The 15,515-nt window shown below is 37.2% G+C and overlaps 2 protein-coding genes across 2 annotated transcripts; both read left to right on the forward strand.

Moving 5' to 3' along the window:
• On the forward strand, positions 1,892 to 3,884 carry LOC104771975 (BOI-related E3 ubiquitin-protein ligase 1-like). Its single transcript, XM_010496611.2, has 4 exons — positions 1,892 to 2,232; positions 2,325 to 2,395; positions 2,491 to 2,765; positions 3,132 to 3,884. Exons 1-4 carry the CDS (start codon positions 2,183 to 2,185, stop codon positions 3,663 to 3,665), a joined length of 930 nt encoding a protein of 309 aa, XP_010494913.1. The 5' UTR covers positions 1,892 to 2,182; the 3' UTR covers positions 3,666 to 3,884.
• Positions 7,446 to 11,232, forward strand: LOC104772937. The gene is made up of 6 exons (XM_010497493.1): positions 7,446 to 7,474; positions 7,642 to 9,259; positions 9,335 to 9,960; positions 10,046 to 10,333; positions 10,430 to 10,535; positions 10,624 to 11,232. Exons 1-6 carry the CDS (start codon positions 7,446 to 7,448, stop codon positions 11,230 to 11,232), a joined length of 3,276 nt encoding a protein of 1,091 aa, XP_010495795.1.

The raw sequence follows: 15,515 nt of genomic DNA on the forward strand, positions 1-15,515 counted from the left end.
AATTGCGCTATGCTTTTCTGCTATCAATGCCCATATTTCTTGTAGTGAATTCACAATTTGGTGGGGTGGGCTCCTTTAAAGGGCAAAGAACCAAAGTGTGTTATGTCTCCATTACTATTTTCAATATTATTTAGTTTTATAGTAACAATCACTACGATAATTCTGTTTTCGTCAAGTCATAGATAATAGTAGTCCAATAGTCATCGTTCTACATGAATCCATAACATAATATTGATTTTGCATTAACCATTTTGTTTATGATCAGCATCACGAGTTTTATATGGCAGAAGTTAGTTTGAACTTGAAAACAAAACTTCTCCTATCATCATGCATATCTATCTTACATCATATATAGGTTCCTTCCTCGCCTAATGTTCAAAAACTAATTCAAACATTGGAATTGTATTAGGTTAAGCCAAAGAGCAACAACGACCCACCTAATATCTAATATAATAGTATGCACTCATAATTAACTTGCTGGTTATTTTGATAAAACTTGTTGATTATCTTTGTTTAGTTGTTAGATTTCTGTTCCATCATGATCCTTTTACTAAACCGATTAAATATTTCTCTATATATGCGTGTGTGCTCGCGCGCAAATATATATATCATGTCTTTATCATGGAAAAAGTCAGTTACCTGCAATACCATACAGTATTATCTAAAATTCAATCAATTTTGATTCAGTAAATTTTATTTGAATCTATCCTAGTTTATGATCATGAATAATATGAAGAGTATACTGACGATGAATTCGCGAATAATAGGAACAGTGAATAAATAAATTTACACAAACGTTCTAACTCGTTTCGGACAATTACATCATTTTTGTTAATTATACCGGATTTAAGCAAATCTTTAACATGGTAATTTTAGAAATATATCATTTTCAAGAAGAAAAAAGAATATATATATATATATATATATATATATTAAAAGACGGTGCCGTTTGATTGCATCAAAGCAGCAATGAGAAAACACGACAGAGAGTCTTCTCGAGAGAAAAAGCAAGAAAACACCAAAAGGATAAGAAAGCTCGAGAGGAGAAGTTTTAATTTTCTTGAAAAAACACATAATACGGTTAATATAGTTAGAAGTCTTAGAAGTACTATTATATTTCCTGATTCCAAGTATAATTATATTGTTTGGTCTACGAATACAAAATTAAGTGTTTCTCTCTATTTTTTTCTTGCTAGTTCTTCTTAAAATAAGATAAAATAACCGTATAGCTCTTAATCACATATATATAATTATATATATATATATATGCATGCAAAATCATATATTTCTGGGAATTATATATAACATCAATCAAGGTAGCTTTGATGTGCATTCAATATCAGGGATACGATGAGCGACATACCGGACAAATAAGCTCCATTCAATAGTCGTAGAGAATAGAGAGATGCATCCACGCATTATGACAATATCTTCAAGCCAATTCTATTCCACCTTCAACAAGGCTCCAAGACTATATATGTTTACAAACTACAAAGCTTACCCAACTCTCCCTTCTCTGAGTAGACGACGAAACTATGTACCATTCACTAAAAAAAAAATTAATTTTCATTATTAATGGTTTTTTTTTTTTTTTTTCATTGCAAATTTGAGAACCGTTACCATATGTGGTGGATATTAGATACTTACTTTGCAAGTTTATTTTCATAAAACTGCAAAACTAAAATTAAAGAAAAAAAAAACTGCTAATTAATCTTGACTAATGACTGGACTATACGCGTATCTTGAAAAGAAAAGAAAAAAAAAAACGAAATATCCGTTTCCAATTTTTTTTTTTTTTAAAGTAAAGTGAAATAAATCATAGATGCGATTCAAATATTCAACATTTTGAGTTGATATAATAATAAATGAGAATCATGCTTACTATGTGCATATATAATAGAGAGACTTTATATTAAAAACCTCTTTGCCTAAAAAAAATAACACTTGCCAATTCCATTCATCTTCCTCTCTTCACCATTTATTTTCTTTAGAATCCCGAAGCAACCAAAGTTTTCAATCTTTTCATCAACACGGCACCATGTCCGATACAACCGTAGTTGATACATACATGATACTACATATCTTTTGCGTGATTTCATAATAATACATACTCCATTAAAGAGAGGAAAGAAGCTTCCTTCTTTTCATTTCTTGTTTTTGTCTCTGTTCTTGAATCTTGATCATGGCGGTTCAAGCTCCTCATCATCCTTCTACTCTCTTCTTCCTCAACAGGTCCTCTATCTCTCTCTGTATGTATATCTTTCACTGTATCCATGTATGTATGTATGTATTCATGTGTGTGATTGATGTTTTTGATATCTCAGAAACGGACAAGAAGGGAATGATTGTTCGAATCAGCCGGAGCAAAAATCTCAGTTTCATTCAATCAACACCGGTTTGTTTCTCCGAACCGAACGATGACCTTTTCTTTAATATCGGTTTATTTATTCTTACCGTATGTATGAATCTGTTATGTTTGCTTTAAAACAGGGGTTGATTCAAGAAAGCGAGCGAGAGAAGTTTCGTCGTCGGTGATTGATTTAGATGATATTACTACGGCGGCTCCGATGAACCCTCCGCCGCAAACTCCGCCGCAAGTTATCGGACGTCGACATAATCCTAATGTAGTAGTATCAACCGGTCTACGTTTGTCTCGTGAACAGAATCAAGAACAACGGTTTTCTACTTTTCCGATATTTACCGGAGATCTCGCCGGAGAAATCAAAAGCCAAACCGACGAATTAAATAGATTTCTTCAAATCCAGGTGACTACTATATTTTTCTTCAAAATTATCCTTCCACACACGAAAGTTTTAAAATTCACAAAATTATTATCTCCACAAATCTACAAATTCCTAAAAAAAAAAAACCTTCATAAGAAATTAAGTAAAGTTAATTAAATTGTTTAGTTGCATTTTTTGGATTTTTGTTTGATAATTTTGTTGTAAATTAAAACATTAAAATGTGTTAATTTTAAAATAAAATAAAATAACTTTATTTTATTAACTTTTTGGATTATTGTTTGATAATTTTTGTAAACCAATAAAATGTGTTAATTTAAAACTAAGTTTTAAAAATCATTTTTATTTTTGTCTCCATTTAATTTTAATATATTTTTTTTTTTGGAAAAGGGAGAGCAGCTGAGGCGCATGTTAGCGGAAAACAATGAGAGGCACTATCGTGAGCTACTGAGAACGACGGAAGAATCAGTTAGGCGGAGATTAAGAGAGAAAGAAGCGGAGGTCGATAAAGCCACGCGTCGTCACGCCGAGCTAGAAGCACGTGCGTCTCAGATAGAAACAGAGTCACGTGCCTGGCAGGTGAGAGCAGCGGCTAGAGAAGCCGAAGCGACGTCGTTACAGGCTCAATTGCAGCAAGTCGTATTTGCAGCAGCTCACCGCGGCGGAGTTATCACGACGGCTGAACAAAATTCGGGAAGCCTAGACGGTGCGGATGAAGCCGAGGACGCTGAATCGGCTTACGTGGATCCCGATCGGTGCGAAATGATCGGACCGGGGTGTAGGATTTGCCGGCGGCGATCGGCGACTGTGTTGGCTTTGCCGTGTCGTCATTTGGTTCTGTGTAAAGGATGCGACGGCTCCGTACGAGTTTGTCCGCTTTGCCTTAACACGAAGAACTCAAGCGTGGAGGTTTTTTATTCTTGATGGCCCATTGTTTAATGGGCATATCAGGCCCAGTAATTTGGCATTTTTATAATAAAAAATAATATCTACATAAATTAAATTTCTCATTTATTTACATGAAAAATACTGTTGAGTCTCATTCTTGAACAGCTTGAGAGGTTTGATGTACATAGCCACATGCAGTGGCCTTTTTTTTTTTATAGAAAACCGCAATAAAATTAACCTTGACCGTTTGGTTTATTTATTTTATTTATGTATTATATTTCATTTTATATTTTGTGAATGAACCATATATTTAGTAATTTTTTGTGTTGTTATAGTTTTGGAGTATAATTAGGAATATGGTCTAGGGTTTTAGAATTTATATCTTTGTATAATGTTCAGAAAATATAATCTTACCAAAAAAAATGTTCAGAAAATATATGTGAGAAGAGTTTTCATTAGTTCTTGTTTTTTGGTTGATCTCAACAGTGATTGATGTGTGTTTTTTGGAATTTCAAACGAAACGAATAATTTGCTATTTCTCGAAATTTTTGGATATTTTTTTTTTAATAATCAACGGATCAATAGTCTATCACCATAAACCTTTGCTACGTCAGATCTTTTTCTATGAAGTTTCTATACATAGAAAAAAGGATAATCTGTATATTTATATAAACCCTATGGAGAATAAAAGATAAATAACTCTTTTGAAAAACAATATTTTCTGAATTCCTTTCTCCAAAGCCACTGAGTATATGCTCTTTTAGTCCTTTTCATGAGATGTAAATTCAATTTGGAAGAAAAGGAATATAAAATTTTGTGAGAAACTCGTGACTTCCACATAGTGCCATAGCCCATAGCCAAGTTAGCCATATACGACCTACAAAGTCTATACGCTCATTTCATGCCTTTTTCAAACTAATAATAGTCCATCCATGCCAATTCACTTTTTCATTTGAAAGTGTCATACAAGTTGCTCGTAAAATATTCTAGATAATTTTTCATATCTGTCTGATTATTTTCATTTTTTCGGTAATATATATCTATTTATGCGTGATGACTTGAGATCCGGACTCTTTCTCTCTTCTCTCTCTAGAATTTTTTAGAAAGCGAAAGTTTCATAAACGCCGGATTGTTTTTCCGGTGTCTTTACGTCTAGCTTCACTGGCTTTTTCAGTGGTGGAGGCTGGCTATTTTCCGGCGTTGGTGGCTCTGTAACTATCATCGGCTGGCTATCTTCCGGCGTTGGTGGCTCCGCAAGCACCATCGGCTGGCTATCTTCCGGCGTTGGTGGCTTTGTAAGCATCATCGGCTGGCTTTCTTCCGGTGTTGGTGGCTTTATGAGCATCATCGACCGGCTACTTTCCGACATGTCAGCTTTCCAGTAACTATGGCCGGCTTTTACCTGCTTTCCGTTCATCTCTTCGGCGATTTCGGCAAGCTTTTGTCCCGGAATTTTTCCGTTTTAGTTTTAAAGATCGATTGAGTTTTCATCGATTTTATCTTTGTCTTTTTAGTGGCTGAAGCCTATAGATCTAGATCTAGACCGTTTTGTTTGAAAATCATGTTATCTTTGGTTCTTGAAGATGAAGATTTGAAGCTCTGAAGTTACATATCGTGTCAGTGATGATCTAAAATTCCGGCGATTTAGAGTATTCTGCAGGCGAAAAACAACCGGCGGCGATGATCGGCGGTAGCCCCTGTTTCTTCCTTTTTGTCACACGTGTTTTTGACCTACATCCTTTGTGCAACACGTGTCATGTGCGCGTAATGTTGATCCCTGATTTTTCTTCGTGACGGTTTAGATTTTTAGAATTCATATGGGCTTTCTTTTGTGCTTATGTTTGGGCTTATGTTTAGTTTGGTTTGTTGGCTTATGAAATAAATAAAGAGACAATTGAGAAAAAAAAAATATCTATTTATGCAATTGCAGTAGACAAAAGAATAAAAACAATAACCAATCACCATGTGTAAAAGAGGTATGTAGATATATATGTTTGTTGCTCTTTGGTTCTTGGTAGTGGAATACTTCTTGACACTACAATTTACAATCCGGTGAATCGAGAAATAAATCGACAAACTTGCATGTCCGAAAACTAAAAATTGATATAAAAAATGTGTGTTTTAGATAGACATAGACTTAACGCACAAAAGTAGATTTTGTTCACATTTTAAATTGGTAAAACAAAGGGGTCAATAAGTCAATATTCATTAGACTGCTTTTGTCTTAAATCAAGGAAAGTGGAAAACCAACTCATACCCAGAGAAATAAAATCAAAAGATAATTATATATTCCATTTCATGTCCATTTACCCAAAGTATGCTAATTTCCTAAATTAGTTATATTTGGAATTTAAGTGATGGTTATTGGTTTGAGATTTGAATAGAGTTTTAAATATTTAAAATGTTATATAGAATATGTTGTTATTCCGATAATACCGACTTTTGAAAACCCTTGCAAAGAGCGAATCCGGGACTTCTATGAGCCGCCATAACTACTTAACGCCGAATTGAAATCATCAATGTTCCGAAAGCCCAAACCTCCTAGCTGCTTATTAAGACAGAGCTTCTCCCATGCTAACCAATGCATGCCCCCAGACTGACCATTCGTATTCCACCAAAAGTCCGCTATCGCACTCGTAAGTTTGGACGTAATTGTTTTCGGGATCCGAAAACATGACATCACAAACGTCGGAACAGCAGTGGCCACTGACTTTATCATCACCTCTTTCCCTCCTTTGGAAAGCAATTTCGCCATCCAACCAGTAGTACGCCCCTGTAACTTATCCCGGACAAAAGAGAAAACCTTTGTCTTTGAGCCTCCCAAACTTTCAGGGATTCCCAAGTACGATCCCATCCCACCTAAGTTAGTAATGCCCAGAAGCGTCTGCATTTCCAATCTTGTGTCCTCTGGGACCTTGTGGCCAAATTGGAGTGAGGATTTGTCAAAATTTATCAGTTGACCTGACGCCGCTTCATAATTCCCGAGGACCGCTAAAATAGCCCCACATTCTTCTTTAGTAGCTTTGCAAAAAAACAAGCTATCATCCCACTACAAGAAATTTGACTATTGATAGCATAAAAGGATAGCGTTTTTGATGTTTATGCTATCTTTGAGTGAACCGTATATTAAAGATAGCGTTTGGTTATTTGTAAACGCTATCTATGGTTAACAGCGGGAATTAAAATTTGACGCGGGCCAAAATTTGGTTCCTAAAAATTTGTAAACGCTATTGAAATTAAAAGGGGGAAAAAATTCGTCATTTCCCTAAGGCAAAAAAATAGATCTAAGGCAAAAAGGGTTTTCATTTTTCTCTCTTTCTCGATTTTTCCTCTCAATCGACTTCTCAGTCTCTCAAACTCTCAAACTCTCAAACTCTCAAACTCTCAATCGACTTCTCGACTTTTCCTCTCAATCGATTTCTCTGGCTCTCAATCGATTTCTCAGTTTCTATTTCTCTCTTCCTCAACTCGGTTTCTCTTTCTCGATTTCTCTGGCTCTCAATTGATTTCTCAGTCTCTAGCTATTTCTCTCTTCCTGAACTCGGTTTCTCTCTCTCTCGCAACTCGATTTCTCTGTCTCGGAACTCCATCTCTCTCTCTCTCAACTCGATTTCACGGTGGAAACCCTAATCAAGGAGTACACTCGATTCTCACACTCAGATTAGCCGGGTGGGTAATTTTATCTTTGCTTGTTCTCTGATTTGTTGATTTTTTGATAGGGTCTTGTTGGACGATGAGTTCACTCTGATTCTCACACTCGATTATCTGGTTTTAAATTTGAGTGTATGTGGAGCTGAGTTACGGTCTTGTTGGACGATGGATAAGTCATGGGTTTGGCTACCAAGGTATGACATTATTTCCGGTTTTTTCATTGCACAGAAGTCTTGTTTTCATAGAAAGCTTCAGTATTTCAGAAATACAGTGTTTTAGCTTTTCTATGTATATGTTTGGTCTTGAAATTCGTTTTTAACAGAGATATGCTATTGAACTTTTTAATGTTTGTTGCTTACAGGGCTAGCCTTGAGTATGGGATAGGAGCTAGAAATTTTGTGAATGCAGTAACAACAAGTTTGGGTAATCCTAGTTCTATGCTATGTCCCTGCACACATTGCCGGAATTTGTCTCATCAAGGAATAGAGACTATGTTTGATCATCTAGTGATTAGGGGAATGGATGAGAAATACAAGAGGAATTCGTGTTGGAGCATTCATGGTGATAAGAAAATTGCTCAGCCAGATGAAGATCCAAGCTCTGAGTTTGAAGCTTATGATTTGATTAGAACAGCCTTCTTTGATAGTGATTCAAAGCCCAGTAGCCATAGTGAAGATCAGAATGATGATGTTGATAGTGTAGAAGAATCTGAGTTTAGAAAGAAGCTACAAGATGCGGAAACTCCTTTGTATTCAATCTGTCCCAACTACACCAAGATATCTGCAATCATGGGGCTTTACAGGATTAAAGTGAAGAGCGGTATGTCGGAGAACTTTTTTGATCAGTTGCTCAAAATGGTTCATGAAATGCTTCCTAAGGACAATGTGTTACCGAGATCAACAGATGAGATGAAGAAGTTTCTGAAAATTTTTGGGTTTGGATATGACAAGATACATGCATGCAAGAACGATTGTATCCTATACAGGAAGCAATATGCAGATATTGAAACCTGTCCAAGATGTGGTATCTCCAGATGGGACAGGGATATGAATACCGGTGAAGAGAATAAGGGGATTCCAGCAAAGGTTCTAAGGTATTTTCCAATTAAAGATAGATTTAGGAGGATGTTTAGATCCAAAAGAATGGCTGAAGACTTGAGGTGGCATTTTAATAATGCAAGTACAGATGGTACAATGAAGCATCCAGTTGATTCATTAACTTGGGCCAATGCGAATGATAAATGGCCTGAGTTTGCTGCTGAACCAAGAAACCTCCGCCTAGGCCTTTCCACTGATGGGATGAATCCTTTTGCCATCCAGAATACGAAGTATAGCACATGGCCAGTATTATTAGTGAACTACAACATGCATCCGACATTGTGTATGAAGGCTGAGAACATGATGCTCACTCTTTTGATCCCTGGGCCAACTGCACCGAGCAATAACATTGATGTCTACCTAGCTCCATTGATAGATGATCTGAAGGATTTGTGGCATGAAGGTATTTTAGTTTATGACTCTTTCATGAAGGAGAATTTCACACTTAGAGCAATGTTGATGTGGAGTATAACTGATTATCCAGCATTAGGATCATTGTCAGGATGTAAAGTCAAAGGGATACAGGCATGTATTGTTTGTGGAAAAGATACGCCTTCTAGATGGTTAAAATTTAGCCGTAAGCATGTGTATTTGGGCAACAGAAAGAGGCTCAGACCTGATCATCCATACAGAAGAAGAAAGAAATGGTTTGATAATACAGTAGAGAAAGGAAGTGCAAGAAGAGTTGAAACTGGAGTAGAAATCTGTGAGATGCTTAAGGATTTCAGAAATGATTTTGGTAAATGTATAGAGAAAAAAGGGAAAAGGAAAAGAAAAGGTATAAGTGAAGATGCGGAACCATCGAATGATGAATCTGATGAAGACGATGGTAGATGGAGGTGGAAGAAAAGGTCCATCCTGTTTGAGTTACCTTACTGGAAGGTATATAGATTCAAATTTCAATATAAAGTTGCATATCATATATATATTGAACTAATTCTTCTTCTTTTGTGGTAGGATATGCCGGTTCGTCACAATATTGATGTAATGCATGTGGAGAAGAATGTTTCTGATGCTATGTTGGCTATGTTGATGCAATCTGTTAAGTCAAAAGATGGGGTGAAAGCAAGGAAAGATCTCGCAGACATGGGAATTAGACAGAAGTTACACACACAGGAAAAAGGGAAGAGGACTTATTTGCCTCCAGCTGCTTATTGGCTGTCCAAGTCTGAAAAAACTGAATTTTGCAAGCGGTTAAGTTCATTCAGAGGGCCTGATGGTTATTCTGCAAATATATCCAACTGTGTTTCAGTGGATCCTCCTATGATTGGTGGATTGAAGTCACATGATCATCATGTGCTTCTTCAGAATCTCTTACCAGTAGCTTTGAGAGGATTACTACCAAAGGGTCCTAGAATTGCAGTGATTAGACTATGTAATTTCTTTAAGAGGTTGTGTCAGCGAGTTCTTGATCCAGAAAAGCTAATATCACTGGAGGCTGAGTGTGTAGAGACCTTTTGCCAACTAGAAAGATATTTTCCTCCATCCCTTTTCGATATAATGTACCATCTTCCAATACATCTAGCAAGGGAGGCACGTTTGGGTGGACCTGTTCATTTCAGATGGATGTACCCCTTTGAAAGGTAATCATCTTTGAACTTTGAAAATTTACAGGTTGTATTTCAATAGTTTACTAACATAGTATATCTGTATTTGGTTGAGATATAGGTACATGAAAACACTAAAAGCATATGTCAAAAACTATGCAAGGCCAGAAGCTTGTATGGCTGAAGGTTATTTAGCTGAGGAGTGTATTGCATTCTGCATGGAGTTCCTACAAAATTCTGTACCGGTGGAAGAAACAATCAACCGTAATGAAGATGTTGGATCCCCTGGGGGAATACTTGAAGGACGCCCATTCCAGAAGGCTGCTCAAGTGGTATTAAGTGATAAAGAGAGAGACATTGCCCATAGATATGTTCTAATGAACATGGCAGTGATGAGTCCATATGTAGAGTAAGTTTGTCTTTTGTCTCATCTTATTTCTTATAGTTTAACAACTAAGTTTGAAAGTTTAATGTTTACAACTAACTATCTGATGTTCTGTAACAGTATGCACCTTGAGGAATTGCAATCAATGGATGTGAGATGTCGTAAAAGTGAAACTCTTTTATGGAAATTACACGCAGATAGGTTCTCACAGTGGGTAAAAGATAAGGTTAGATCTTGTATATTTACACAGTATTATTTTCTTATTACTATGTATATATAGTAAATAACTTTAAATACTTTGTGTGGATATGTAGATCCCTGGTAACTCAGAACATCATTCAGAGAAATTGAGATGGTTAGCTTATGGACCAAGGAATATAGCTCAAACCTATAAGGGGTTTGTCATTAATGGGCATAGATTTCACACTGAGGACGTAATGCGCAAGACTCAGAATAGTGGAGTAACTTATGAAGCTTTTAGCATGTGTAGAGCTAGTGCTAGAGATAATAGACAGATGGCGGACATGGTTGTGTTCTATGGAGTTATACAACAGATAATTATGCTAGATTACCATATGTTTCAGATACCACTATTCAAGTGTAAGTGGGCCAACAAAGGAAATGGTGTAAAAGAAGAAGAAGGATTTACACTTGTGAATCTCAATGTCAACCAATCTGCCTACCTCCAAGATCCATATATTTTGGCCTCCCAAGCTAAACAAGTTTTCTATTCTAGAGATGACTCCTCAAGTTGGTCTGTAGTGATGAGGGCGCCACCAAGAGGGTATCATGAGCTAGAGACAGAAGAAGAGTTTGTAGTTGCACCATCCGTTCCGCAAAATGAAGATTTTGGAAACGAATCTTCTGATGATGAGAGTTTCTTTGATAGAGAAGATTGTGAAGGGGTCTTAGTAGTGAATTAATTGGATTAGGATTACTTGTACTAAAATTTATTACAGTTCTGTTTCAGGTATATGAAAATGTCGAAGAAAATGGATACAATCATTCCTAGACGCAGTAACCGTCAGCTAGGCATCCCTCCAGTCCCTGAAAAGCCCATCCGGAAACGCAGTAAGGCTGTGGAAGAAATTGGATTAGAAAGAGAAGAAGACAGGCAGGTCAATGATGTTGATAGTGATGAGCATCACAATGAAGGCCAAGAAGATAGGCAAGTCAATGGAGATTTAGAAGAGCAGCAGGCTGATCTAGAAGAAAATGTGCAATCAACAGCTGGAGAAGCTCAGGAAACCAAGAAAAGGAGAACAAGAGGGCCAACTAAAATGCGTGGAGTTGCTAAACACCATGAAGAGAAAATTGAAGTTGAATGGAATTCTCTTGGTGCACATGTGGGTCGAGGATCAGTCTTGCTTTCATCCTTCATGGGTATTTTGGTAAGAGAGCATGTGCCAGTTCTTCTTGATGACTGGAGATATTTGGATCCTAAAATAAAAGACATGATGTGGGAGCAAATTCAGGTATTTCCTAATTACTTTTGCTAATTTACCTCTTATATGAGTCTGTGTACTAATCATCAAGTTGTTTAAACTGTTTCACAAATATTGTAGGCAAGGTTCAATGTAACTGAAGAGTGGCAAAAAGAGTTTCTTTTGGGGCAGATGAATAATACTTGGCGGTCTTCTAAGTCTAAGCTTGTCTCTAAAGTACGAAAACTAAATAATAAAGAGGTTCTGGAGTTGAAACCAAGTAACATCCAATCTGTTGCAGCTTGGAAAAAGTGGGTGAAGTCTAAGACTAGTGCAGAATTTCAGGTTGTGTATTTCAAAATCTGTAATGCTTGAATATGTTTTGTTTGAATCTTTATTGATTATGGGCTTGTTTATAGGTTGTAAGTGAAAAATTCAGGGAACTGAGAAAGGGGCAGATTCCACACACCTCAAGTCGTAAAGGAATGACTCGACTAGCTGATGATATGGTATGTGGATGTTAATATTTGCTGTTATTTTTCACGCAAAGCTGATGTGGTGTTGTTAACTGCAGAAGAAAAAAAGTTCAGACCCAAGCAAAGTGTCAAGGAGCAAAGTATGGATAGCAGGACACACTCATTCAGATGGGAGACCTGTGAGAGAGAAATTTGTCGATACTGTTGTAAGTGACATGGGATTGTTTTGTTTGAATCTTTATTGAATATGGACTAGTTTTATAGAACTCACATGAATTCTGTTTTCACTATTTGTGTCAGGAAAAAATAAAATCTCTTGATAGTGAAATGGCATCTACAGCTAGCACTAGCATTAGAGAGGATGCTGTGAGCCAGGTGTTAGGAAGAGACAAACCTGGAAGGCTTAGAGGGATGGGCAAAGGGATCACTGCAACAAAGCTAGGATTCCTTCAGGCTCGAGATGCACATGTGTATGAGCTTGAGAAAACGCAGAAGGAATTGGTCAACAAGGTTGAAAATCTTGAAAATAAACTTCAGTTCTTGTCTAAAGGGAATAAGGTTAGTTAATCTTTATCTCACATTGGTCAACAATGCTTGATGATTCCAATGTATGCTTTTAAAATTCAACTTCTTCTGTGAACAGCCTGATGATGTTTCTACCTCGGACCTGGGTAGTAGTTGTAGACATGATGTTCGTATGTGTCAACTACTGGATTGGTACTCAAAAGAGGATGTTGTTGTCGGTGAAGGAGAGTACTGCTCGTCTGAACCAATGTACAAGGTTGCTGATATTCCAATTGGTCATAATGTCTCAGTTGTCACTGTTAGGTCTGTACTAGTAGAAAATGCTTCTCTCTGGAGGCCAACTAAAACTGTTGGATCACTTACCCAAGCTGTGGGAGTCAAAATAGCATGGCCAGCTAATAAAATCAAGATGGTTGATTACCAAACTTCTGATTCATCGGTAAAATTTTGATTTTGGTTGATTTTTATGAAACTGTATTATTATCATTCCTTGTTCTGATATATATTTGTTTATGACTGACTTAGGTACATGACATGGTCATCATCTACGATTGTAATGTGGAGGAGGATGAGATAGTTGCTGAGGGTCATATATGGTCTACTGATCCAAACGAAGTGATCAATGATATTCGTATTGGTTCAAATGCTGCAGTGGTGAAGGTTGATAAGGTGGTTAAGAAAGATGCTTATCTGTGGAGACCAACTACTGAAAATTACTTGATGGAGCATGTACTTCAAGATTATATTGCCTGGCCAATTAACAAGATCAATACTCAACCTTCAAGAGAAGCATCACCAAAAGCATCATCACCTAAGGTATAATTTCCAGTGACTGAATTTTAAGTTAGTCAAATGTTATATAATGATCTTGAGTTGATCTTTAATTTTGTTCTGAGTGGTAGAGTATAAGCTGCAGCGTCGCTAACAGCTCAACAAATGGAAAGAAGACTTGCATGTTGTTGGACTGTGAAAACTCAGGAGAGATCGTTGCAGAAGGTATAGTCATGTCAGCCAATCCGGAAGACACAGTCCACTGTAAACCCTTAGGACCTAATGCTAGCAAGGTATGGGTTAAAATTATAAAGATTGGAACAGCCAAAGTATGGAGACCAAGTGCGGAAGTGGAATGTGTTGCTGATGCTTTAGGTACAACAGTGGCATGGCCTACTGATAAGATTGTAGGGTCTTGAGTTCAACACAGTTGTGTTAGAAACAAACTAGGGCCTTAGCTTGGAACTTGAACAATTGTGTGGTGTTTATGTTTGGCTAACTAGTTTATAAGTTTATTGAACTATTGTGTGGATTATGTTGGTTAGTTGGATTGAAAACCTAATGTTATTTTATAAAAGTTTTCTTCTTCACTTCATTTTGTCGTAAATCAGGAATCCAAACAAATAGCATAAAACGAATGCTACAAAAAGTAATATAAAAATGTAAATAGTCTAAAAATAACGAAATATAATCGCTATTGTATACACTTAAATATGGCGGTTATAAAAACGTTATAGTTTTTGTCAACATTCAATAGCTCGCTAAAAACGTTATTGTTTATCAACATTCAATAGCGCGCTGAAAACGTTATTGTATATCAAAATTCAATAGCATGATAAAAACGTTATCTAAAGTGTCAGACTTTTTATCGCGGGCGATGACATAGCGTTTACCAAACCGCTATCGTATGATACGGTAGCGTTTTTCAGGCGCTATCAATAGTCAAATTTCTTGTAGTGTCCGCAAAGAGAAGATGAGTGATAGGAGGACATCGATTTGCCACTTTAATTCCTGTTATCAATTTGTCCATATCTGCCTTCCTAATATTAGCAATAAGCACTTCCGTACATAAAATAAACAAGTACGGTGATAAAGGATCCCCCTGCCTTAAACCCCGTGCTGGTAGATATTATCGGAACTCAAATCCAATGGATCCTATTAAATCTTACTCTCCTTCTTATGGTTGGAGAAGTATTGTCTCCGCTAGATCTCTGGTAAGTAAAGGGCTTATTAAACAGGTTGGCTCTGGTAATTCTGTTTCTATCTGGACAGATCCCTGGGTTCCAGCTCAATTCCCGAGACCAGTGTTAAGTAAGGATTCCTTTAAGGATCCCTTACTCCATTTGGATGATCTTATTGATCGTAGTTCTAATACATGGAAGATGGATCGGCTTGCTGATCATTTCGACCATAATGATGTGGCTTTAATCGGGGCAATACCCCTGAGTCTTACCCTGCAGAGTGATTCTCTAGGATGGCATTTTACTAAATCGGGGAAGTATACGGTCAAATCTGGGTATCACACGGCTCGAATGAGGATTCCTACTGAAGTTGTGCCGGTGGTGTGTGGTCCGGATTTTGCTTCTTTAAAAGCAAGTGTTTGGAAAGTCAAGTGTCCCCCAAAAATTCAGCATTTCATGTGGCAAGTGCTTTCTGGTTGTATTCCGGTCATGGCGAATTTAAGTTGTCGGGGAATTTCTTGTGATCCTGAATGTGCACGGTGTGGCTTTCCCCTTGAAACGGTCAATCATGCCCTTTTCGAGTGCCCACCAGCACGACAGGCCTGGGCCCTTTCCAATGTCCCGACGGGCATGGTTGGCTTTCCCACAACTTCGGTGTTTGCAAATGTAGATCATTTTTTAGGTGCACAAAACCCAGGGGCTCCGGTTGCTGCGTTTCCTTGGCTCATGTGGTATATTTGGAAAGCACGGAATGCAAAGGTTTTCGAAAATGTGGTGGAAAAACCGGATGAAATAGCTCGGTTAGCGGAAAGTGAGTCAACGGCATGGC

Source organism: Camelina sativa, chromosome 20, assembly GCF_000633955.1.
Source record: "Camelina sativa cultivar DH55 chromosome 20, Cs, whole genome shotgun sequence".
Taxonomy (NCBI): domain Eukaryota; kingdom Viridiplantae; phylum Streptophyta; class Magnoliopsida; order Brassicales; family Brassicaceae; genus Camelina; species Camelina sativa.

What these genes read in the sequence shown, in the direction of transcription:
- LOC104772937 (XM_010497493.1), top strand. Translation starts at nt 7,446, where the DNA reads ATGGATAAGTCATGGGTTTGGCTACCAAG. An exon ending in TCATGGGTTTGGCTACCAAG is followed by an intron (nt 7,475 to 7,641) that starts GTATGACATTAT and finishes TGTTGCTTACAG; the next exon opens with GGCTAGCCTTGAGTATGGGA. An exon ending in TTGAGTTACCTTACTGGAAG is followed by an intron (nt 9,260 to 9,334) that starts GTATATAGATTC and finishes CTTTTGTGGTAG; the next exon opens with GATATGCCGGTTCGTCACAA.
- LOC104771975 (XM_010496611.2), top strand. Translation starts at nt 2,183, where the DNA reads ATGGCGGTTCAAGCTCCTCATCATCCTTCTACTCTCTTCTTCCTCAAC. An exon ending in ACTCTCTTCTTCCTCAACAG is followed by an intron (nt 2,233 to 2,324) that starts GTCCTCTATCTC and finishes TTGATATCTCAG; the next exon opens with AAACGGACAAGAAGGGAATG. An exon ending in GTTTCATTCAATCAACACCG is followed by an intron (nt 2,396 to 2,490) that starts GTTTGTTTCTCC and finishes GCTTTAAAACAG; the next exon opens with GGGTTGATTCAAGAAAGCGA.